Source organism: Acinonyx jubatus, chromosome A1, assembly GCF_027475565.1.
Source record: "Acinonyx jubatus isolate Ajub_Pintada_27869175 chromosome A1, VMU_Ajub_asm_v1.0, whole genome shotgun sequence".
Taxonomy (NCBI): Eukaryota; Metazoa; Chordata; class Mammalia; order Carnivora; family Felidae; genus Acinonyx; species Acinonyx jubatus.
In genome coordinates this window covers 28795982-28821675 of record NC_069380.1, presented here as the reverse complement: position 1 = coordinate 28821675, position 25694 = coordinate 28795982, and the positions used below count along the sequence as shown (strand labels likewise).

The window sequence follows — 25694 nt, the reverse complement described above, 5'->3', positions numbered from 1 at the left end:
TTATTGTGGAAGGAGGGAGATTTGAAATGACCACCATTACAATAAAGCCTGAATGCTGTTGTGAATTGCCTGTATTTGAATACAGGAAGCCTGGACATGTCTATTTTAAAATATGTTAGTTTATTTCTATTTAGTAATAGACACCGAGTTTTAGCTGGGCACAGAGCTACCCCTTTAATGACTATTTCCCAGTCGACCTTGCAGGTGGATATGGTGATAAGACTAAGTTCTCCCCAGTGAAAAATGGCAAAATTATATAAAAGTCCATTAAAGAAGGAATTGTTTGCATTTCCTCTTTCTTCTTTCCTGCAGGCCACAATATAGATATAATTCTAGTGAGTGTGCTTTGCCTGTGAAGATGAGGACAACTCACTAGGAGTTGGAGGAAAAATGATAAAGGAACCTGGACTCATGAAGAACTTACTGGGCAGGACCACCCTGCCAGCCCTATTACTACTCACTTCTGGACTCAATGGACAGAAACAGGTTTCCATCTTTGATCTTAGGGCCTCTTTGGCACAGAAGTTTGGCTTATACACTAACACAATATCCAAGCAAGAATCTTGGGAGATAGTCTATAGTCCTTCCTTTCTCATATACCCGATGGCTCTCTGCATCCCCAAACATACAATTATAGGTCCAGCTCAATCTCTTTAACCTTTCATATCTGTGTCTTCCTAGTCAGGCCCACCACTGCCGCCCCTACTGAGGACCACATCATCTCACTGGACTACAACAGCATTCCCTTAACCATTCTTGCCCCCACAGTCTTGCACTGTCAATTCATTCAGAAGAGTCTCAAGAAAACAAATTCAATTGTGTCAAGTCCCTACTTAAAATTTCTCAATAAATTCACACTCTATGCAAAAACTCCTTGCCATGGCATACAAAGCTTCCATGATCTGATCCTAACTAACCAACATTGCCAGGCTGTTTTCATTCCAGACTTCCCCTCAAATCCTAGGGTCTGGTCAAAATACATGCTGTAACCTGAACATTCCCATTGCTGGAACTATTACTGTCTGTAGGAACTATAACTCTTTATTGAAGGTATTTCCTTAACTGTCTTCCTCAACATTCTTATCCCCCAACTTCATCTATTACAAATGATGGCTATCCAGACAGGAATATCTGCCAGAGATATCAGAAAATACTGCGTTTTCCCTCTAGGGTTTGTAAGTTGGTAGGGTGTGGGTATTGGGCATCCTGGGAATAATTTTGGCTGCCATGTCATAAAATCTAGCCTGACAGATGATACAGTAGAGATTGCGATTTATACAATATCTGTCTTCAGCATTCTACAAAAAGGAATCTGTAAATTTTAACGTGATACATGTTGACCCAGAATAAAAGACTACCTCTCCCGGGCACTCTCTCTCTCTTTTTTTAATGTTTATTTTTAGAGAGAGAGGAGAGAGAGAGAGAGAGCGAGCATGAGAAGGGAAGGGGCAGAGAGGAGAAAAAGAATCCCAAGCAGGCTCCAGGCTCCGAGCTGTCAGCAGAGCCTGACACGGGGCTCAAACTCACAAGCTGTCAGATCATGCCCTGAGCTGAAGTCAGATGCTTAACCAACTGAGCCACCCAGGCACCCCTCTCCCAGACCCTCTTGCAGTTAAGTGTGGCTACATGGTTAAGACCTGGCCAGTGTCATGTGACTGGAAGCGATGTATGCAACTTCCCTTATAAGGAAGGGTCGTGTCCTCCCCTTCCCCTCTTCCTTATAGTTGTAATATGGACATGAGTGTAAACCAGCTTGGACCATGTGGACCAAAACTATACCCTAAGGATAGCAGAATGGGAAAACAGAGAGCCTGTCCTCACATGACTTTTTAGATGAGGGGCAACATAACAGATTGGGAGTTTTATAGGAGAATCCTCTATCTTATTAAAACAGCTCTAGGGTCTCCACATACATACAACAACACCTAGATCATAACTAGTGTATAACTGAGAGGAAAACATTACCCCATGGTATCTTCTCTATACAAAGACAGCCATAAGGACATTGAGACTCTGATCAGACTGTGCCTTGAAGTAAGAGCCATTGCTATTTGCTAGTTACCTCAGAATTAAGGAATAGTTTTCTCTCCCCTCCCTCAACACTCTGGACTAAGATATGGTGGTTTCAAGCTGCTAAAATTGCTTTGGAGGTGAATCTATAAACTGTTAATTCCATTGCAGAGGTGACCATCCAGAGTAGGAACGGTTACTGAGAAAATGTCTCAAAATGGTGGAAATGATATGCTACAATATCTGTTCCTTACCCACCCTGTGTCTAAGGCATGTTTAGTCCATAAGGTTAAAGAAACAAGGAACTGGAGCTGATGGCATAGATAAGGGTGACAGGATGGCCCAGAGTCAAGGAAAGGACACAGAACCTATTGCCAATATGGTTCTCTAAGACTTGGCAGCTTTGATGACCACCATTTTTCTCCTTCATCAAAAAACAACAAACAAAAACCTAGTTTGTACGTATTTAACCATTTGATGGTTCTAAAAGTAGCTTATCAATTCTCTTAGGATTGAGATTCTAGAAATAATTTTTCCTAATACTTTCCTGCTCCATCATATTTTCTATAATGAATATTTCTTGAAATTAGTTGTAATGATGAAATGGTGTTGTTGAAGATGTGGGTGAGATCTGATGGGAGGACAGAGGCAAAGTGAAACAGCTAAGAAACAACATAAAATGATCCCCAAAGTTCAAATGTAGGCAGACTAGAGATGTCTACATTCTGGTGACCACACTTTAGAATCTCAAAGACAAACTTTCTTTTAAAGTTTAGTGGACTGGGGCACCTGGGTGGCTCAGTCGGTCAATCATCTGACTCTTGATTTGGGCCCAGGTCATGATCTCACAGTTTGTTGAGTTTGCGCCCCACATCGGGCTCTGTTGCTGACTGCATGGTGCCTGCTTGGGATTTTCTCTCTCTCTCTCTCTAAAATAAATAAACTTAAGAAAATGAAAAAAAAAAAAGTTTAATGGACTAATATAAGGCTGCAAACTTTTTATAAATTTCTAACTTATGAACATTAAAACAAGTTCCATTAAATAATTTTACAATTCATTCATCCACGTTTTATATATTTTCCTCATTTCAGTACAAATTGATAAAAATGACATCAGGCAAAGCACTGGTTTCTAGTTTAATGAGCAGTGAGTAGTAAATTGATTATATTTTAAATAGATTTCTTATGGGGAGATGCCCTCTTCCAACCACCTATTAACCTGGTCATTAGGAGATAAACAACTCTTGCTACTTAGGTATATGTCTAATAAAAAGCTATGATATTGGCAGTTTGAAACATCTGGAACCTATATTTTGTTTTGAATTCTCGTTATACACAGTTGTCCTAGATAGTAATCATATGCATAACATATACGCAGAAAGAGGATTCTAAGTCGGTATAGAAAAATTTACAGGCTATAAGCATCTATTCATTTCTTTACACCACTTACATTTACTTAACTATTCTTTTTGTTAATGTTTATTTATTTTTGAGACAGAGCACGAGTAGGGGAGGGGCAAGGGAGAGGGAGATAGAGAATCCCAAGCAGGCTCCACAGCTGTCAGCACAGAGCCCAAGAGGGCTCTAACTCACGAACCATGAATTCACGATTTGAGCCAAAATCAAGAGTTGGCTGCTTAACTGAGCCACGCAGGCGCCCAATAGTTACTTAACTATTCTTGTGTTAATCATCATGAAGAAATTTGCACTGCAGAAATGTCAAATTTGTCTCAGTTGTGAGGTACCCATTAATATTCACATCCCTTTCAGATAGTAAGTATATAATATCTCTTTAGCTCTATTTTGGGAATGACTTAATAATGCTCTTCTCCCCTCACAAACATTTGAGCAATATGCCTTGTGAAAAAAAATGTAAATTCCTTTTGTAGAAGTGTTCTTGGGACTCTGTCACAAGTGTTCTTATCCTGGGTGTGTGGAAGAACTTCAGAAGTGTCTTAACACCCTTAAAATTATGAAAACATGAACATGTACATTTTTCTGGGCAATGAGTCAAAAACTTTCGACACATTCATCAGGTCCATGTACAAAGCAGAAAAAACATTACAACTAGATGAGAAAGAAAGGAACTATCATTTAAATTTAATACTAAACCCAAATTAAGCAAATTATTTGCTAAATTAGTCTTTTATCCTTCTGAAAATGCCAATGACACTTATCACTTGAAGTATGTAAAATAATTTGGATTCTCTGAGCTTTTCAGACATAGAGATACAAAAAAATAATTAAGATCCTTCTAAATCTCACAAAGAAGAGCCCCTGCAAACAATATTTTATTGAGCATTTGCTAAAAGGTGTGTCAATTAATTGTAAAACTGAGACAAAGTTGCTTTCCCATCAAGAAGGGACTTCAACATTGCTAGCTGGGTCACTTGCTGCACAAGCAAGGGTATTCTACATTTATCAGAAACACTAAATTAAGAGTTCAGAAGGCCTGGGTTCTAGTGCCATTTTTATTTGTAACTAACCATATACAAATCACTTATCTATAAAATAATGGTTAACATCTATTCCCTAATTCACAAATATATCACGAAACCAAAATTCTTCCCCCAAAAAACTTCTTTGTAAACCACGATATTACTGCTAATTAGCTTGTACTTAACTTGAAGGATGAAAATGACAAATTACAGAATTTGTCTTGTATCAATTAGTTGCATACCTTAATTCTGCAGATGGATAATCTGGTTGAGATCAGCACTGTCCTACTTCAACCTAACAAAACAAAAAGCTATCAAAAAGAAGTTACTGGTGAAGAAATTTGGCCAAAAAATAACACTATTAAGAAACAGCTTTCTAAGCTGAGACCAGTGCTTATAACAACATCCCTGATATCACAACGAACAAAAAGTAGCCTTAGGCCACTAGAGCATGTTTACTGTTTTGAGGGAAGACATTCTTAGGAACATATTGCTAGAGCAAGAATCTTATTTCACTAGAAATAATGTTAAACAGGAACGTCCTATGGACTCTTCAGATGCCCAATGAAAATGGCTAAGAAAACATTTGTGTGCTTGTTTTTTTAAATCCTTTTCTCTCTCCCTCTCTTTTTTCATTCAAAATTCGGTTCCCTATCCTGGAGCACACTTCTCAGTACTGTGCCATGGTGTAAAAAATGCTGGCATTCGGCTACTAGAGAATAAACAGAAGAGGAATTAACATGTGGAACAAAGATGCAGAAAGAGGATTCTACGACGGTATAGAAAAATTTATAGGCTAGAAGCATCTATATTATGTACACCATTTATCACGGATATGCATTGTGACAATCATATGTGTTAAGAGACCCTCAAAAGGTAAGCACCTATATTTCTCTGTATTTAACAAGATCAATTTTGTGTGATTTAGTCTCTATTTCTGGATTTTCCCTTACTTTATGGTGATACAAAAACAAACAAAGAGACAAAAAACAAAGACTGCAGCATGGTTCACAGAGAAATACCCTAATAAAATAACCATGTATATATACCACTGCTAGGGAAATATTTTAGAGGAAACATACTTTCACTATTGGCCCCAAATGCCATCATCCACTTATGTTCTTTAACTGTCAATTTTTAATACAAAAATACCTTCAAGCTGATAATCATATACAGTGACTGACAAAACTTGATAGAACATTTCAATGCTACACAAAACAGCTCCATACACAGCTTAAAGTTTTAAAGTTCTCTGCTGGCACTTGATTTTAGAGTTGATAGACGCAGCAACCACTGATCTCAATAAAATATTCTTTTTAGCTTAAACGTATTTTCAAAACCAGTATTACCTCACAAAAACAGTAAAGAATAAATCACTTCCTGCTGAAGAATCCTCTAAGATGAACAGCCAAAATATTTTAGGAGAGCATATAAACTTTTTAAGACTAGGAATGACCAATGGATAAAAATTTACATTACTCAAGCATATGTCCAGTGAACAAAAGGATGTTCCTTTGATTCAATGAAGCATGTACAAGAGATAGATTAAAAATATGATCTTACAAAGCAAGTTACTTTTTCTTTTTCTTTTTTTTCCTTTGGTTTAGAAGGGTGTTTAAATAATTGGTGACACTACCAGAATGGATGTTTTTTAAGATAGAAAAAATGGTCACTTTTAGAAAATACATTTTATATTCCAAAATTAAAAGTGAAATTTCTTTTAAAACAGTAGAATCCTGATTTTTTTTTTTTTACTTTCTGTGATCGCTTAAGACCATTCTGCACATTATCAAAACGAAATCTCTATTTTATAACCTCTATATATATCCGATTTTTTCCTTTGCATTGAGGAGAAAACCAAACCAAATTGAACAAACTATATTAACTTATAATACTAAAAACTGGCTAGTTCAAAACTTGGGAAATCTACTTTCATTACTCTGAAGGAAAATATAAACCTTCAACTCCCTACAAACAACTTCTAGTCCAATTTTATACTATGAAAATTAAAAAGTTAAATTCCTTGCAGCACTAAACAGAATTATGAAGTTAACAGAAGACTAAGGTAGATCGTTAAAATATAAACAGTGTAACTAACCAAAACAATCCACTGGTGCAACAAATACTCAAACAACGAAAAAAACCACCAAGCATTCTAATCAATTATATAGTTTGTTTTTTGCATATTTTAATCTCAACTTTTAGCACAGTAAATTATTATATAGTTTGATCTCCTGGACTGTTAAAATTTTGTAACATTACATTAATAATTCAAACATAACCCTTTCTAAACCAAATCTGCAGTCCTAATCAACATTTTTTTTTTTTTTGGAAAAGGAAAGGATATCTTTTAAAGATACATTCCATAGCAGTAGAAACATCTTAGTGATTCAAAATATTTACAAAGAACCCTGCTGATCCTGTGCATTTCGCTGAGGTGCTACCTGCACCCAGACTTCATCGTCAGAAAAAGAACTTGAACTTCCTGACTCTGAGTCCAGCTCACTGAATCCATCTAAGTCCCATTCAGTACTAGATTCACTCCGTGCATCGTCTTCCTCAGTAATGAAACTCTGCCCAGGTTCAAGGCAGGAAGGATAAACGCGAGCACAGAGGCAAATAAAACCAGAGTCAAACTGCAAAAGACCTAACATGGTACCTATGTTAATCCACTGGTCTTCCCTGGTATCGTATTCATAAACAGTCACCCGGTTTTTTTTCCACTGAGGGGTGGTAGAAGTGATGAGAAGCAACTTTTGGCCATGATTGACAATCTGGTAGTTGTGGGTCTCTGAGTCCAAGGGAATATTACTAATCCGCCTCCATTCTCCCCTGGCTGGGTTATAGACCTTCATGACCGGAATGTCACAGATACAGTAGATCTCGTCGTTGAAGACACAGGCTTCCTGAAAGTCACTACGTTTAAGAGAAGCACAGTTCAGCCACATATTATGGCTAGGATCATAGCACAGCATGCGCTTACTGTTCACAGCATAAAGATAGTTCTGAACCACTATTAGTTCAAAGGAATAGAAGGAATGGGGCACAGGAGCCACCAGTGCCCACTGGTTTCTCTGAACACTGTAGCATTCCACTTCCTTCAATTTAACGCCGGTAATCGGGTCTCGCCCACCCAAGATGTAGATGTAGCCATTGAGGTAGGCCACATCCATGCCCTCGCGACACAGCAGGCGGTCGGCAAGCTGCTGCCAACTATTCTGGGCTGGCTTATACACCCACAGGTCTTTCCGGGGCTGGGCAGCCAGGTAGATGTCATGGTCTGGAGAGACACAGACAGCTGAGGAGGTGATAGTCTTAGTGTGAGCCAAGCTGGTTAAAGGGGATGGCATTGTGTAAATGTCCCCTGAGTATGGGTCATAGCAGAGAAAGGGGTCTCTAGGGTGTCCAAAGAAGATCACCATCTCCTTGGCACACATACCCAGTCTCTGAGGTGGATTTTCTGCTACAGATACAATAGAGCTGCTGCTGCTCTCTGGCTTTGGTACCACAGACTTGTACAACATGTCACCATATCGCATCTGCAGGGCCCCTTCGATAAGGTCCAGACAGTACTTCTTCACAATGGGCTTGGTCAGCAGCCCTTCCAGGTAATCCTGATCTTCATCTCTGAAGTGTGTCCAGCGGACACACTTGAAGACTTCCGCAGCGCTGGGACCGCGCTCCTTGGGAGCCGTCTCTAACCACTGCATTGCTACATGACACACTGTCCGCTCACTCTCTATGTCTAGACTATCCAGACGCAGCACGGCCAACAGCTGGGCCAAGCTCAGGTCTGCCAGACTCTCCTCCCGAACTGAACCCATCCGGCTGAGCTGCTTGAAGTTGTGGGCGATGAAGGACTGGGCCTGTGATCGCAGCTTGTGATGGTCGAAGGCATCAGCGAACTTGAGGATGGCAGCGCAGTTGGCCAGGTCAAGGCGGCGGGCTAGGAAGGAGGCACAAGCTTCCCGCACGTACTCGAGCTGCAACATGTCAGAGGCCGCGTAAAGGCGTTGCACGTTGGCCTCACTTAGCGACACGCGACCTGTGTAGCAGTAGTCGACCAGCACCTCGAAGGACTCGGCATCCACATCATGCATGGTCACGCTCGCCTGCTGGCTCTCGTACATGCCACCAGTGAACATGCTCTTGAAGTAGGGACACGCGGCAGCCAGCACGTTACGGTTGCAGGAAAAAAGGCGGCCGGTGCCAGGCCCGCTGCCAGGTGTCACCACCTCGATGGTCACATCACATAACAGCCGCGCGTCGTAGAAAGACTTCAGCTGTGCCAGCAGAGCTGCAGAATGAGCCGTGTCCTTCAGCTCCTCCGGGCCCGTGAAAAAAGCCGAAACTGAAGGCTTGGAAATCCTCTTGGGCCTCCTCCCGCCGCGGGGACTGGCCAGGCGGCGAGAGCGCGGAGCTTCTTCCCGGGACTGCATGATGGAGATGGCGGCGGGGTGCGAGGGCGAGAATGGGTGCAAGGACCGGGCTCTGGCTCCTCCTCGCCCTCTTCTCGCTGGCGCTAGATCGCGGCGTCCCTGAATAAGCAGGGGCCGCACTTACTTAACTCAGCTCTACGCCGCGGTGCCGCCTCCCTTTATCGCGTAGACAGTGCCTGACTCACCCTTTTCCAGTTCCGCGCCCTTTCTCCGTCTCAGGTACCTTACAAGACCGGCTGGACCGAACCGAGAAAGCCGCCACTGCCGCGCTGGCAATACCGGTAGGCGTCCACGAGAACTACAACCCCCAGGCTGCTTTTCGTGCCTCGAGGCACGCTGGGGCCCTCCAAAATCAAGGGGATAGGCGGACGGACCGAAGCCGCTGTGCATGTTGGGAGTAGTAGTTTGAGTGATATCGCGAGGTTTCTTAGGGCGGACTGTTTTAGTTAACAGAATTTGAAAGCGTTAATTCTGGGTTTGTTGGTTTGGAGAATTGGCTTTGAAGTTCCAGGGCAAGATCTCTGTTTTAGTATTCCTTATGTGACTACTCTCTGAGAACTTTTTCGTCTTTATAAAATGGGGATAATAGTTTTCATAGGATTGGAGTGAAAGGAGATAAATTGCATAGGACGCGTCAATACATATTTGTTGATTAGAATAATTACATGCTGAACACCGTACCTAGAATATAGATTCAATCATTGTTAGCCTTTCTTTTGGAATTTATTCAAAAATAACGTACCCGCATGTGAAACCGTGAGCAATTTCTGCAAGAAAACTTCCAGTTCTTAGTGTCGCTTCTTTTGAAAGGTTCCGAAGGTTATTACAATATTTTCAATACTAAACGATATCCGTAGGTTCATTAGGATGTCTCAAAGATGAGGTCCTAGAGGATCGCATACAGGTGGCCTCAAAAATGCAAAGCAGGCACATAAAGAGGTGGGTTATCTCACCAAATACTTCCTCCTGGGGAGCAAGATTATTTTCATAAAGTTCCTAATATTAGTGTTTTCAAGTCGTCTAATACTGCTTTCATTTCCACAAATCGGTTGAAGATTATGGAATTGTCTTTATTAAGGAGTTTAAACGAGAATTTTAAAATAAAATATTTAAACAGACCTTGTATTGTACTAAAGCACAAGATCCTCAGAGCTTCCTATTCGTACATGTCCTAATATTTTGAATTAATATAGTTCAGTCTATGCTTTACAAAAGTGTTTTATATATGTATTGACTAATATTATTAAATTGTCAAAATCAAGTGCTTAAAGATTGGGATTTGTTCTGTTTTAGAGAAGTTTTACTTAAAAAGTATGTTGCTTTTGCCGCTAGCTTGTCATGTGTTCCCACAACTTAATGAAATCTTTAGTATTACATTGATAGGTGGATAACACATAGCAGGAGAATAACAATTGTTTTGCTCTCTTTTCCTATTAGCTGAAGAGCTTCTACTGGAAATACTCCAGGGCTCCGGGCTCCTATACCTTTGTTGGGTATCCCTCTGATACATTTGAGAGAATTAGCTCATTAGTAACACTGATTGCTTCTCCCCTGCCCTAAAACAGCTGGGGAAAAAAGCAATTTACAATTTTTTTATATTGGTAAAATATGCATTAGTTACCGTTTGAAACAATTCTTTAAGAGTACATTTCTTTGACAGTAAGTACATTCACGTTGTTTTGCAACCATCACCACCATCCATCTCCAGAACTATTTCCACCTTGCAGAACTGAAGCTTGTCCCCATTCACAGTAACTCGCCTTTCCCCCTTCTCCCAAACCCCTGGCAACCACCATTCTACTTTCTGTTTCTTTGAATTTGACTGTTAGGTACTGTGTATCAGTTCAGTGATTGATTTTTAACTTCCTTATATCTGCTCTTTGTTAGTTGGTTTAGATGACCTTTTACAGAATCCAAAGTATTTAGTTGGTACTGTGCCCGAAATTCTAGAGCAGTGCTGCCACAGTAGGTCGTGATGCTGCAAACATTTCATGTCTGTGCTAACTGATAAGGTAGCCAGAAGCCACGGATAGCTCCTGAGTACTTGAAATGTGGCTAATGCAACTGAGGTACTGAATTTAAAATTTTAGAAACCCAGCATTGGTTTCTAATGGGTTTTAGAAACCCAGCAATTCAATGGGGAGAGGAAAGTCTGTTCAACAAATGGTGCTGAACAACTGGTGCACAATGTAAAAAAAAAAAAAAAAAAAAAAAATCTGACTCTGAGGTATGCAAAGATTTTAGGACACAAGAAACACCAATCATAAAAAAAAAATGGTAAAATAAACTGTGACAAAATTACAAGCTTTTGCCTATCAAAAGCAGTGAAAAAAAAGGTAAGTCATATATTGCTGTGCTTGCCCTTTTTTTTTTCACTGCTTTTGATAGGCGAAAGCTACATATATATCTATATCTAAATCTATATATATATCTATCTGTAATTCACAAATCAGTAGTCAATAAAAACATGAAAAAGCTGCTCATTGTCATTCATTCTCAGATGTATGCAAATTAAATTCATGAGAAAACACTGCATACCCATGAGAATGGCTAAACTTAAAAAGGTCAAAAATGCTAATGTTGGTGATGATAGAGACAGGGTGTTGGTAGGTTCTCTTTGGAACCTTCATATACTCATCATAGGAATATAAATTGGTATACCCATTTTATCTATTTATTTAAAGACTTTATTTTTTAAATTCCTGCCACAACTTCATTAACAGCACTAAAATAAAGTCCTTTATTTTCTGTGTTTCCTCAAGATTTCTTATAATTTGCATAATCCTTTACAATGGACTCCATATTCTTCTTGACAGGAAGATAAAAGAACTGTTTTTGCTTGGCAATTACACCTCAGTCATCAACAATCGTGGTTTTAGTTCTTCAGAAATTTTTTTTTTCCCAACATTTATTTATTTTTGAGAGACAGAGACACAGCATGAGTAGGGGAGGGGCAGAGAGGGAGACACAGAATCCAAAGCAGGCCCCAGGCTCTGAGCTGTCAGCACAGAGCCCGACACAGGGCTCGAGGCCACAAACAGTGAGATCATGATCTGAACTGAAGTTGGACACTCAACCGACTGAGCCACCCAGGATCCCCTAGTTCTTCAGAAATGTTTAACTTCAACTCTGCTCATGAATGTTTCCAACAGCAGGATCTACTCTGGCCCTTTTCTTCTGAGGAGGCTGAAGTGTCTCACTGGTACTGCCACCATTTCCATTTCTGGGTGACTTCAACATTCCTTTCTTACAGATCAGACATCCTCTTCCCTGGGGCAACGCCTCTTACCTTTCCCTCTGAATGTTGCTCCTGATTGACTTTGTGTGTATGTGCATGCGTGTATGTCTCATGGACTTCTGGAAATTGTTTCTGTGGACTGGTTTCCATGTATTTGAGTACTCTGCTTTCTGGAACCCCTTCCTCCCAGTTTTCGTTCCAAAATGAATACACCTGTGTAACCCTACTCAGCTTAAGAAATAAAACATTGCCAGCAACCTGGAAGCACCCGCCTCCACATCCTTCTAATCATTATTGACCACCAACACAAGAATATGCTTTTAAAGACCATGTCTTTTAATTTTTTGACTCTTTGTAGTAGTTTGCTGATTTTAGATCCCTTGACTCAATTTCAAAGTCAATTAAAAATATTTCTAAGTTGGGGCACCTGGGTAGCTCAGTTGGTTAAGCATCTGACTCTGCATTTTGACTCAAGTCATGATCTCCCGGTTCATGGGATCAAGCCCCGCGTCAAAACAAACAAAATAGACTTTTAAAAAAGAGGAAAAATATCTCTAAGTTTATTTACTTATTATTTATTTTTTAAAAATGTTTAATTATTTATTTTTGAGAGAGAGAGAGCACACAAGCAGGGGAGGGGAAGAGAAAGAGAGGGAGAGACAGAATCTGAAGCAGGCTCCAGGCTCTGAGCTGTCAGCACAGAGCTGGATGCAGGGTTTGAGCCCATGAACAGTGAGATCATGACTGAGCCAAAGTTGGATGATTAACTAGCTGAGCCACACAGGTGCCCCTATGTATTATTTTTTAAAGTTTCTTTACTTTGAGAGACAGAGTGCATGTGTGAGCGGGGGAGGAGCAGAGAGAGAGGGAGAGAGAGAATCGCAAGCAGGCTCTGCGCTATAAGTGTGGAGCCCAATACAGGGCTCGATCCCATGAATGGAGATCATGACCTGAGCCGAAATCAAAAGTCTGACACTTAACCCATCAAGACACCCAGCCACCCCTAAGTTTATTTAAAAAAATTGTTTTTTCACGTTTATTTATTTTTGAGACAGAGAGAGACAGAGCATGAACGGGGGAGGGTCAGAGAGAGAGAGGGAGACACAGAATCTGAAACAGGCTCCAGGCTCTAAGCTGTCAGCAAGAGCCCGACGCAGGGCTTGAACTCACGAACCGTGAGATCATGACCTGAGCCGAAGTCGGACACTCAACCGACTAAGCCACCCAGGCGCCCCTAAGTTTATTTTTTAAATAAAGTTTGTTATTCCTTGGTATTCTAAAGGTATTGTGCGTATGAGGCAATAAACTTTGGCTTTCCAGATTTTTTTTTTTTTACAAAGAACCCTGATTTATTATTGGCTTATTAGTTGATTCCTAACATTTTTCTACTAACAATTAAAAGATGTCAAGTTTATCTTCATAGTGTGAGAGGCTCATCAGTCTATCTGAATGAAGCAGGATTACAGGTTTAATTGAAACTCATTGTCCAAAAATAGTATGTATGACAACTGAAAGTACTCACTGAATAATAGAGATCCTAGATTTTTGCTATTCCAAGTGGTGTTTGTTAGTCTGTAGTACCTGCCATGACCTGGGACCTTGTGGAAATGAAATGAATTGTGGAAATGCAGAACGACAGGCCCTAGACCTTCTGAATTAAAATCTACATCATGGCAAGATCCCCAAGTGATTTGTACATATATAGAGGTTTGGAAAAAAAGAGCATCCAAGATTTTAATAGGTTCATAGTTCCAACTTTTGATTTTTTCCCTCCAAATAAAGTGTGTGCTTGAAGGAAAAGCCAGAGCTGGAGGACGAGGGAAGGGCAAAGACCTTGGTGGTGCTAAGGTCTGGGCTTCCTTCCAGGAAGGTGGAGCCTCTTCAGCCTTTGGCTGAAGAAGCACTTTTCCTTTTGCCCTCATTCCCTCTTAGAGCCCACCCTTCCTTGGCATGTATAGAGTGTTAACACTGATCACCAAATGAATAAATCGTAACAAATCAACACCCTTTTCTACTGCTTTCCCTCTTATAATTTTTCACTTTCTTAGTGAAGTTTTGCAGAAATCATGTTTTGGGGTTTATGTATTTAGTGGTTTTCTTCTGGGAAAAAAAGAATTATGAAAATGACGTAATCTAACACTTGACATAGCATAGCTTATTAGACTATGTTCATTTTGCTTTGATTCACACGATGTTTTAATATTTACATTTTCTTGGATAAATGTTTCTGTTATGTAAAATACGTGACAACAAAATTTAGTTTCTGTGTTTCTAACCTTTACCCTGAAACTCCCTATGTAATTGAACATTATTTCAAGTTAAATCAGATTCTCCAGAGACATCAATTATTTTAGAGGGCAATGCCTACTCCTAGGGAGATAATAATGATACTGATTCAAATAGGATTAAATTATCTCTCAACTCAGAGAAAGTGAGAGGAAAAACAAAAGAAAGCTTTCTTTAAAGAATGCCAGCTATTAATGTAGAAAGAATGAGAACATCACCATTTTGTAACTCCCAGTGGAACAGCTGATTCAGGCAAAGCAAGCATCATTAACTGATATTAAATCAATGAGATGAAAGGTCATTGGGTGTATTAGTTACATATTTTAGTGTAAGAAATTACGCCCAAATTCGCAGCTAAAAACAACATTAATTTACTCAGTTTCTAAGAATCAGGTATCCTTGAGCAGCTCAGTGGTGTGCCTCTGGCTCAAGGGTCTCATGAAATTGTAGTGAAGCTGCTGACCAGGACCAGTGTCATTTCAAGACACCTCTGGGGCTGAATGATCTGCTTCCAAGCTCATACATGTGCTAGGAGGCAGACTTTAATTTCTTGAGAGCTGTTGGAACATGGTCCTCAGTTCTGTCACACAGCGCAGGCTATTCTATAGAGCTGCTCACATCCCCTTGCTTCCGCCTGTGTTGTTAGAGTAGGAAGTTAGTTAGGTTTTAACAGAATGCCTGTAGGCCAGCAAAAGGGGAGTCATGGCCAGCTCCCGGGGAAAGTAGAGACCTGTCCTGGCAGCACTCCAGAAACAAAGCCACAAGAAGCTGGATCAAACCAGAGAGGCCCAAGACCAGGAAGACCAGAAACCTTGACCAAGTAAGGGAGAAAAGGCACAAAAACCTGCTCCCCCACAAATCGCCTCCCCAGGTAATAAATATTCCACCAGCTTTCGTTTGAGCTCACCTGAGTGTACTCTCACTTTCATAAACTTTCCTACTTGCACTGTTCAACTGTTGTGTCTGGTCTTGGATTCTTTCTTGTGATGAGGCCAAGAGCCTCTGGTGACATTCTGGAGACAGGCTGGGTGGAGGTCTCAGGGCCCCAGGGTCTCCCCAATCTACCCAGCAACAGTGTGCATGGCCAGAAAGAGAGGCAGAGCCAGAGAGCCTGAACCAGAGGCAGGTCTCTTTACAACCCAATATTGGAAGTGACAATCCTACCATTTCTATACATTTTATTTGTTAGAAGACAGTCAACAAATCCAGTTCATGTTCAAGGGGAACAGATTACAAAAGTGTACGAAGGCCAAGAATGAGATCACTGGGGTCATCTCAGAAGCTGCCTAACACTAAATGAAGAATGAAATGGTTTTTGTTTTTTTTTTTAATTTTTTTAACGTTTATTTGTTTTTGAGACAGAGAGAGACAGAGCATGAACGGGGGAGGGGCAGAGAGAGAGGGAGACACAGAATCTGAAACAGGCTCCAGGCTCTGAGCGGTCAGCACAGAGCCCGACGCGGGGCTCGAACTCACGGACCACGAGATCATGACCTGAGCCGAAGTCAGACGCTTAACCAACTGAGCCACCCAGGCGCCCCTGAAATGTTTGGGTTTTTTTTAAACATTTACTTAGTGTTGAGAGGCAGAGAGAGACAGAGTGCGAGCAGGGAAGGGGCAGAGAGAGACAGAGACAGAATCTGAACCAGGCTCCAGGCTCCGCGCGGTCAGCACAGAGCCCGACATGGGGCTCAAACCCACGAACCATGAGATCATGACTTGAGCTGAAGCTGGATGCTTAACTGACTGAGCCATCCAAGCGCCCCAAGGAATGAAATGTTTATATAATGCCAAAGTATAACTCCATAGAACTTCCTGGCACAATACACTGAATTTCACAACATTACCCATGAAGTAGCCTTGTCAAATGTGTTTACTAAATTTAATTAATTTTTAGACTTAATATTACTTCATAGTACATTGAAGGGATGGATAAAAGTTACCAATAGCTCGAGGAAGCAGCCAGACAAACCTGGATGTAGGTCATTCTACAAAACAACCTTGTGGGATTCTTTAAAAGGTCAATGTCATGTGGGAAAAAAGGTTGGGGGATTAATCCAAACACTAAAGAGATACAACCAAATACAATGTGTGAATCTTGACTGGATCCTGGATTGTACAAAACTAACAGAAAACAGCTAGAAAGACATTTTAGGGATAATTGAAGAAATTTTAACATGTGATAGATATTAAACTATATTATACAGTCATTATTAATTATTATTACAAAACTAAGTATAATAATGGAGTTATGATTTTGTAGGAGAATGTCCTTATTCTCAGGACAAGCTGAGATAGTTTGGCGTAGTATTACAGAGTCTGCAACTAACTTTTAAATGGTCCAATAACCACCACAGGTATGTATATGTGTATATATAGAGAAAAAAATAACCATGGCAAAAGGGTAATAGTAGGACACTAGAGTATATACTGTTCGTTGCACTATTTTTTAAAAAGTATTTTAAAAACTTTTCCATGTGCTTGAAAAGTTTCAAAATGAAAAACTGAGAAAAAAATTTCACTGAAAAAAATTTCACCTCCTAATTCCATTGGTCTTAAAACTCTATTTTAGCTAGTCTTTCCCTCTGAGGAATGTCTAAAATAATAACCCTTCTCTTTTGAACTCAAGAAACTTCCTGAGCACAACTACTAAATATATCATGCCACTTTGTATTAGAGTCGACCGTTTATATTTTGGCTTTGTCACTCAACTGGAAGCTCCGTAAGGTAAGGATGGGGTTTTGTATGTATCACTGCATAAAACCAGGCATAGAGAATTACACACATTACACCACATCTGTTGATGCTTATAAATTAAGCCAAAGTGAAATAAGAAATAAAAGCCAAGCAGAGAGTTCACTTTAAATATTGGCGTGTAGTTTATACAGTAGAGAATTTGTTCTGCTCTCAAAGAGCTCTAAAATCATTATTTTTGACTCATATTCTTCACAATATTTATTTTTTATTTAAAAGTAGCAGGTTGGGGCGCCTGGGTGGCTCAGTCAGTTAAGTGTCCAACTTTGGCTCAGGTCATGATCTCGTGGTTTGTGGGTTCGAGCCCCGCGTTGGGCTTTGTGCTGACAGCTCGGAGCCTGGAGCCTGCTCCGGATTCTGTGTCTTCCTCTCTCTCTCTGCCCCTCCCCTGCTCACACTTTGTCTCTCTCTCTCTCTCTCTCTCTCTCTCAAAAATAAACCAATATTAAAAAAAAACTAAGAAAAATTAGTTCAAAGAGCGAAAATAAAAAAAAGTAGCAGTTTAAAGCCTAATTTTAACATGGTTAATAATACTTTTTCTTTAAATAGGGGTTTACAAAGAAGTTTATAAATCTTGTATCACTAAATTTTACCATGTGGTAAAATCCTGAAGTAATAAATGGAAAATGTGTTTAATTTATAGATGGTTAAAAAAAAGGCATGTTTGGGGGTGCCTGGGTGGCTCAGCTGGTTGAGCGTCCAAGTCTTAGTTTTGGCTCAGGTTATGATCCCGGGGTCATGAGATCGAGCCCCAGTTCATGCATGGAGCCTGTTTGAGATTCTTTGTCCCTCTCTCTCTGCCCCTCTCCCCAACTTGCACGTCCTCTCTCTCTCTCTCAAAAAAAAAAAAAGGCATATAAAAGAGAAGAAGTGACCTATATTACATAATCAATTCCCAATACTTTATTTCTCTTTTCAAAAATACATGCTTATTTTTTTGTTTTTTGCAATGTTCATTGCATGCTTGTTTTCTGCTTGAAGAGTTGGGACTGTATTTTATAAATTCTTAGGTGAAGAAATGTGACTTAATTCATTAAAAAATATATTTGTACGTACTGTGTAATTTTAGCTGCACTTTATGAACAGCTGCTTCTTGAGATAGGTCTGTTTCATTTATAGAAGAATCTATAATAAATCAGCATTTATTTTGCTGATTTAAGGTTTTCATCCAAAAATTCAGTAATGGCTTCTTCGTCTGCTGAATGAAGTAGTCTTTGAATTAGCTGATCCAGATGCTTCTCTCCACATAAAAATTCCTGGTAAAAGAGACAGTTATTATAAAAACCTGATTAGTAGAAATAAGAGAAACAAAGCAAAGAATTAGATGTATATTTACTTTGTTTCTTTACAGTCCATATTTAATAGCAACAATGGATTACTGAAGTGGTTCTACAACATAATGAACACAATTGCTAACTTGGGAGGATCCTGTTATATTGGCTTTTTATGTAAAAAGTGAATCCAAAAGAGTAAATGGCATTCTACTCTTTCTTTGTTTCCATTAGCATTTTATTTAAAAATCAATCTTCTAGAAGTTGTATCTTTCCAACTCTGGAAACACCAAAACAAAGGAGATCTGAATAGACTTGAAATTTACCACCTCTCTCTTTAAAATTCCTTTGCTTGACTTTCCTAACAGGGTTCTAGGTCTCAAACCATCTTTGGGAGGATGTTTGCCTTCTTTTGTTCCCCAGAAAAGATAAGGCTTTTTACTCTTGCCCTGAAAATTCCACCCTTTTCATTCATAACACATTATTTCCCAAGGGCAAGAAAGACTGAAATGCCTCCATCAATGCCCCAGGCACCTTGCTGCCACATTAACATGCACAGCCCCTCCTTGCCCTTCTCAGCCTTGCCAAGTCCTCTGGACCTCCCAGGACCATTTCAAGCTCAAACTTCTCATGCCAACCCTCAAATTTAGATTGTATTTAATCCATAAGTGGCTTATACTAGTTCTGTTTTTTCTTAAATTGGAAATGTGGTTTTAAAATGTAGAAGTCCTGTGCAACCAAAAAAATATTTATGCCAAAATATTTAGGAGACAAACGTCTTGAGGTCTGCAACTTGATTTCAAATGGTTCACCAGCAACACAGGAGGTGGAGGAGGAAGAGAAGGCAAAGGCAGCAAATGTTAACAACTGTTGCATCTAGGTACAGCGTGTGTACTGATTCTTTTTTTAATGTTTATTTTTGAGAGGAGGGGGAAGAGAGAGAGAGAGAGAGAGAGAGAGAGAGAGAGAGTGCATGCATGCGGGAGGGGCAGAGAGAGACAGAAGCAGGCTTCAGGCTCTGAGCTGTGACACTGGGCTCAAACCCATAGCTATGACCAGAGCCAGGGTTGGACGCCTAACCAACTGAGGCACCCATGCGCCCCTTGAACCAGCCTTCAAAGTATACTTGAAGTTTCTAAATAAAAAGTTCAGAAAAATAAATGCTCTTATGTTTACCTCAAAGTATGTCTATTGGGTGAAAACTGTTCAGTTAGACTTCCTTGTAGTCTTCCCTACAGTTCATCTCTCCAAGTCACTAAAATAATGACTAAGTACCTTTCCTGTGCTACAGAAGTTCTGTGTAACAGAGTTGTTGGGAACAGTGAATTAGCAGAGTCCTATATTTTAGAAATGTTCAAAATCTAGACATTGGCCTAATGGAACCATTTCAATGTCAGCATCCGGAACACAGAACATTTAAAGTTTTGATGTAGGTATGAACTAATCTTATTTTGGTCTTTCTTGAATGATCTTAAAGTTGAATTTTAGGTTAAGTGTATACATTTATCTCTCTGATTAAACTATAGGGGGAACGATGCCTTCCTATCTTTGCATTCCACAAAACACCAGCATATATTAAAACCTCAATTAAACTTTAAAAGTAAAGCAAAAGCACTATGATAAGCTTTTAAATTAAGATTTAAACCATTTTGAGCATAATATGGAAACTGCTTATAAAATTAGCAGGCCCAGAACTCAAATGATCATGGTATTGCCAAGGTGATTTCATCATTTGGAAATTGTATCAAAAGGATCATCCCTCTTAAATGATAATCACATCACACGTAGAGTTCAATTGGATTAACCAGAGTGCTAGAGATAGAACAAGGATGAATGACTTGTGGTTCCTAACCTCCAGAAGCTCATAATCTAGTGACAGAGCGAGGCACCACAATCAGAGCAAGAAATCAAGGAAGCAACTGAGGGTTGTAAGGTTAATTTTAAAAGAAGGTGGCAGGGCGCCTGGGTGGCTCAGTCAGTTAAGCGTCTGACTTCAGCTCAGGTCATGATCTCACAGCTTGTGAGTTCGAGCCCCCTGTCCAGCTCTGCGCTGACAGCTCAGGGCCTGGAGCCTGCCTCACATTGTATCTCCCTCTCTCTCTGCTCCTCCCCTGTTCACTCTCTGTCTCTCTCTCTCTCAAAAATTAATAAGCATTAAAAAAGAAAAAAAAGAAGGTGGCATCAGGGAAGAGTTTAGGCAGGAAGAAAAAATTTGCATTAGATCTTAAAAAGATAATAGTATTTCTCTAAATAGAGAGCGGAGCATTTCAGTCAAAAGGAGGATGAAGAAAGGCATGAAAACAAAGTATTCAGGGCAAGGGAAAATCTTCAGTTTAAGGGAAATACAGGGCAGGAGATAGGTTGATGTTCAGGAATTTGCACAAGGACTTTGAGAAACAATAGAAACATAAAACAATATGTTATAGGGTAGTCTGTGCTTCTTATCTAGATGAATGAAAATAAAAACAAAATCACCTACACGAGAACTCACACTAAGAATATGAGGTGATCTCACAGAACCCAAGGATAGGAATGTAAAGGCTGGTGCCACCGCCCTGGGAATGCAGCCTACGAATAAATGAATGTGGGGATTAATATCATCAAGATTCTTTCCATCCAGTTCTATTTTTGCTCCTTTCAATACATCAGCTTCATCTCTTACTGAACACTGCCTTCTCCTCATGGTTTGGAAATGTGGCTTCTAGCCTCTTGTAAATCTTACATATTTCAGCTTTAGCCAAGAGAGAGACTAACCCTCTTTGTCTCCGGTTTAAAAATGCTAGGAAGGAACTCATTGGTGGGGGCTTGTTCGGATTTCCTCCCCAAACAAACCAATTATTGTCTTCAATCGTGTAAGAGCAGAGCGGTTTCATCAAGAACTATGTAAATGGAAGGAGGTCAGGCTCTAAAATAAAGGAGCAGAGCTGAGCTTAGCTGAGCTAAGTCCCACAGACATCCACTTTCTTTCCCCTCCACGCCTTCCATTCTGTCCTGGGGCTACTGCCCTCGGATTAAGGCCCTCAATCACTTTTCCTGCCTCATCTACAACTCTTACAGTTCCTAAATTATTCACTCCTACTTGTCTCTTTACTGTCCTTCATATAGATTTTAATGTTTTACTACATTTTTTCCGTGACATTTCCAAATTTCCTCCTTTCACCAATATGGGATGTTTTCTTTCTTTCCAATAGGTGGGTTAGTCATAATGAGAGCATGCAAATATAATTTCCCTTACATTGTGGAGTCTGGCATGCTAGTTTCATCAGTAATAACATGTTAGTTATTATAACCAGGCCAAAGCCAGGTATTTTATAACTATAAAAGCTACTTAATTTGCCTGTTTCAATACTGAATACCAACTGAGGACCTAAGGGCTATTCTAAAAAATATTACTGGTCATAAGAATGCAGCTGTTTCAGGAAAAACCATCACCACTACCAGAAAACAAATGAAAGAGTATGGTGTAATTACAACAATATGGCCAAACATATTTGGTTATTGCTGTGTGTTTCCTGAGGAAAGGGAAGTGAGCAAATATCTTCTCCTTTTTGACAAGGCTATTATGTTCCTATTTAAGACAGTATTAAATTGCTGAGAAGACAGAGGAAGTGGCATAAGATACACAGAAATTTCTAAATATTTTGAAAACACAGACATTTCCCCTTGTAAAATGAGGACTTTAATTTTGAGTATAGAATGGGACAGAATCAAATGAAAGAAGCCTTATATATCACATGGCATCAAGGAAAAAGATCAGAACTTTCCATCTCTTGCCTTTTGTACACAGTCCTTTATGAGAACCACTTCGTTTTCCCCTTCAGTGGAAGCAAAAGGGGAATCTTCCTGTGCTTCATCATTAATGATTTATGTCAGTGATCCGGCCAAATGGGATTTAGTTAGGTTAATGTTCAAACCATGATGAGAGGGTCTTTCCCCAACAGCATAATTATAACTCCTGAATCTAATGAACAGTAATACATCGTGGTAAGCAGAACTCTAAGATGCCCCCTGGTGGAGGGCTTGCAGAAGTCCCTCCCTTATGTCAAGGCAGAAGCTGTGAATATGACAGAATATCACTCCAGTGATTAGGTGACTAATCAGTTGACGTTGAGTCATTCAAAAGGAGTATCACTGGCATGGGCCTGACCTAAGCAGATGAGCCCTTAAAAAGGCCTGCGCCATTCCTGCAAAAGATTCAAAGTGGGATTGGGCATATGGAAGGGCCACCAAGCAAGCAACTGGACCTGAGAGCTCTGAACTCATCTCTGTTGTGTCCAGATTTTTAACCTATATAACCATTAAGATATAATATTTTAAACCACCAAATTTGTGGTAATTTGTTACACAGCAACAGGAAACTGATACAGTGTATACATGCATATTGAATATACCTTAGTACGCTGTGATTGCATAGCAAAGAATCTGGAGTTCAAAGAGAATTGTTTGAAACTGGCATAAAGACCACATTTTTTACCATGAAACTAATACAAGTATCTGCAAATTTTAGGGTACTATCTTAAACTGGCTTAATGATTTTAAATTACTTGGTAAGATTTTAGACATAACTCTCTAGAATTTGAGTATACTTTCTTTGAAAAGCAAAGTACATAAAGCATATTCAGTAATATTACCTTAATATCACGAACTTCATATGCTATCCTGTGGTCAGTGACTCTATCCTGGGTGAAATTATATGTCCGAATTCTCTCTGACTGGGCTCTTGTTCCCACCTGTGTCATAACAAAAAGGCAATTCATATTTTAACTTTATAATTACCTTTATTATAATGGAAACATACTTGTAAATGACCTTTCTATTATAACAGGTTCAATTTTTTCTAAAAGTCATATATACAAAGTGACAAACAAGGAACAAGAATGGGCAAAACTTACTGTTTAAGACTATAGGTTTGTAAAGCTTAGTTATGGAATAAGAATGAATGTCTCTTTGGTATTTTAAACTTCAAATATTTAAAACCAAATTATCTTTGTGGCTCGATCGGTTGGGTGTCTGAGTTTGGCTGAGGTCATGATCTCACAGCTTGTGAGTTCGAGCCCCGCATCGGGCTCTGTGCTGACAGCTCGGAGCCTGGAGCCTGCTTCGGATTCTGGGTCTCCCTCTCTCTCTACACCTCCCCTGTTCATGCTCTGTCTCTCTCTGTCTCAAAAATAAATAAACGTTAAAAAAAAAAATGTGTGGTCAGGGCGCCCGGGTGGCTCAGTCGGTTGAGCGTCCGACTTTGGCTCAGGTCATGATCTCGCAGTTCGTGAGTTTGAGCCCCGCATCAGGCTCTGTGCTGACAGCTCGGAGCCTGGAGCCTGCTTCGGATTCTGGGTCTCCCTCTCTCTCTGCCCCACCCCCGCTCACGCTCTCTCTCTCTCTCTCTCTCTCTCTCTCTCAAAAAATAAACATTAAAAAAACAAATAAAAAATAAAACCAAATTATCTTTGCATCCCAATCAGTTCTTCTTCCTGTTCTATAAATAACACCACCACATGCCCTTGGCTCCAAGTGGGAAACTCTGACATCCCGCAACTTAGCTCACATTTCATGGGAGCTTGACACAGACGCCAGGGGAGAATCCATCTTCAATTCATCGTATTCTCTACCTGCCCATTCCCAATGGTTTCAGGGGTCACCTTACTTCCTGCCCTTTCCATTTCTATCATTCAAGGGCTTGTTATTTTCACCTTCATTCCTGTAAAAATCTCCTGATTCCTCTTCCATTTCTCTGCTTACATTGTGTTGCCCTGCTTAGCCTGCTTAAAACAGTTTTCTGATAAATTTACTTCTTCGGTTTCTTCTTGTCTACTAAGCAGACACAACTCAATTCATCATTCAAGGTACCTCATAATGTGGCCAACCTTCCTGACATCATTTCTTAAAACTATGTGACCCACTATAATGCCACTTATTAAACCATATCAAAATTATGTGCATTTCTGTCAACTCAGCTAAAACATCATCTCAAGGGATGCCCTTCCCAAACACTCTATCATCCCCACCTTTCCAGCTAGCAACGACTGAAATACGTTAACTTTCTCCTTTGAAACTCCTTACACTTGGAATCTTCTCCACAGCAGTTTGCCTTATGCTATGGTTATTCGTATTTTTGTTTAATGTTTGTCTATTTTTGAGAGAGAGTGCAAATGGGGGAGGGGCAGAGAGAGGGAGACACAGAATCTGAAGCAGGCTCCAGGCTGTGAGCTGTCAGCACAGAGCCTGCCAGACTCGAACCCACGAACTGTGAGATCATGACCTGAGCCAAAGTCGGACGCTTAACTGACTGGGCCACCGCAGGTCAGGTACCCCATGGTTATTTGCATTCCTCTTAATCTCACCTACACTACCTCCCCAACACAATACCCCCCTCACACACTTCCACTTTTTAAGACTAAAAAAAGACATTTCTATAACTTTTTTTTCAAAAAATGTTTTTTAATGTTTATTTATTTTTGAGAGAGAGACAGAGCGTGAGCAGGGAAGGGACAGAGAGAGAGGGAGGCACAGAATCTCAAGCAGGCTCCAGGCTGAGGTGTCAGCACAGAGCCTGATGTGGGGCTCTAACCCACAAACCATGAGATCATGACCTGAGACAAAGTTGGACCAAATGAACCACCCAGGTGCCCCTATAACTTATTTTCTTAACCCCTTAGGCAAATGATATGGAACTAAATTAAATATGGCTGACCATGATGAGCATTTTAAAAAATTAAAGATGCTAAAGCCCAACCTCAGATATACTGAATCATGGATTATGTAGATTTAGAATATTCCCTAGGCCATCCATTCTGCAACCAGCCAGGTATGGAAACTACTATCACCATATTAATGCCCAGGATCCCACCCAAATCAATTATGTCAGACTCTGGGTGGGGGGCGGGGGGCTGAGGGATCTACAAAGCTCTTTAGGTGGTAAATGGAGCCAGAGTTGAGAACCTGATATAATGCCTTCCATATAAAAGCTACTGTATATATTAGTTGAACCAAAACTTCTCTAAGCATTAGAAATACCTACTAAAAAATTCACACAGATGGACAAGTTAATTGGGAGGCCTTTTCTGCTGCCTGAAGCCAGAAATTTCTGAAGACACACACACACACACACACACACACACACACACACACTATTTGTATCAGACCAATATTAAATACTCATTTTAAAAATTACTGTGTAAACATTTGGTACTGAAATGCCAAATAGCAAGTAAATCCCAATGTCTTTTATTAATCCAAATGTCACAAAATTCATCGTGTT

General features: G+C 40.0%; 2 protein-coding genes across 15 annotated transcripts in view; both read right to left on the bottom strand.

Moving 5' to 3' along the window:
- KBTBD7 (kelch repeat and BTB domain containing 7) overlaps positions 1-9175 on the bottom strand; it is a 65097-nt gene extending 55922 nt beyond the window's left edge. The window contains exons 1-2 of one of the 3 annotated variants that reach the window (XM_053216121.1): positions 7108-9174; positions 4691-4743 (exon numbers count right to left, since the gene is read on the bottom strand). In XM_053216121.1, coding sequence (XP_053072096.1) covers positions 4739-4743; positions 7108-8887 — 1785 coding nt within the window. In that variant the 5' untranslated portion in view covers positions 8888-9174 and the 3' untranslated portion in view covers positions 4691-4738. Of the gene's footprint in view, positions 1-2963 lie in introns of those variants that run through there. The other 2 variants (XM_053216120.1, XM_015075225.3) reach the window with 2 other exon arrangements.
- An 8162-nt stretch (positions 9176-17337) lies between these two features.
- The window catches only part of MTRF1 (mitochondrial translation release factor 1), a 63219-nt gene continuing 54862 nt past the window's right edge, over positions 17338-25694 (bottom strand). For 11 of the 12 annotated variants that reach the window (XM_053216123.1, XM_027064944.2, XM_053216122.1 and 8 more), the window contains 2 exons: positions 23068-23166; positions 17338-18421 (listed from right to left, as the gene is read on the bottom strand). In XM_053216123.1, the coding sequence (XP_053072098.1) occupies positions 18308-18421; positions 23068-23166 (213 nt within the window). In that variant the 3' untranslated portion in view covers positions 17338-18307. Of the gene's footprint in view, positions 18422-20926; positions 21005-23067; positions 23167-25694 lie in introns of those variants that run through there. The other variant, XM_053216125.1, reaches the window with a different exon arrangement.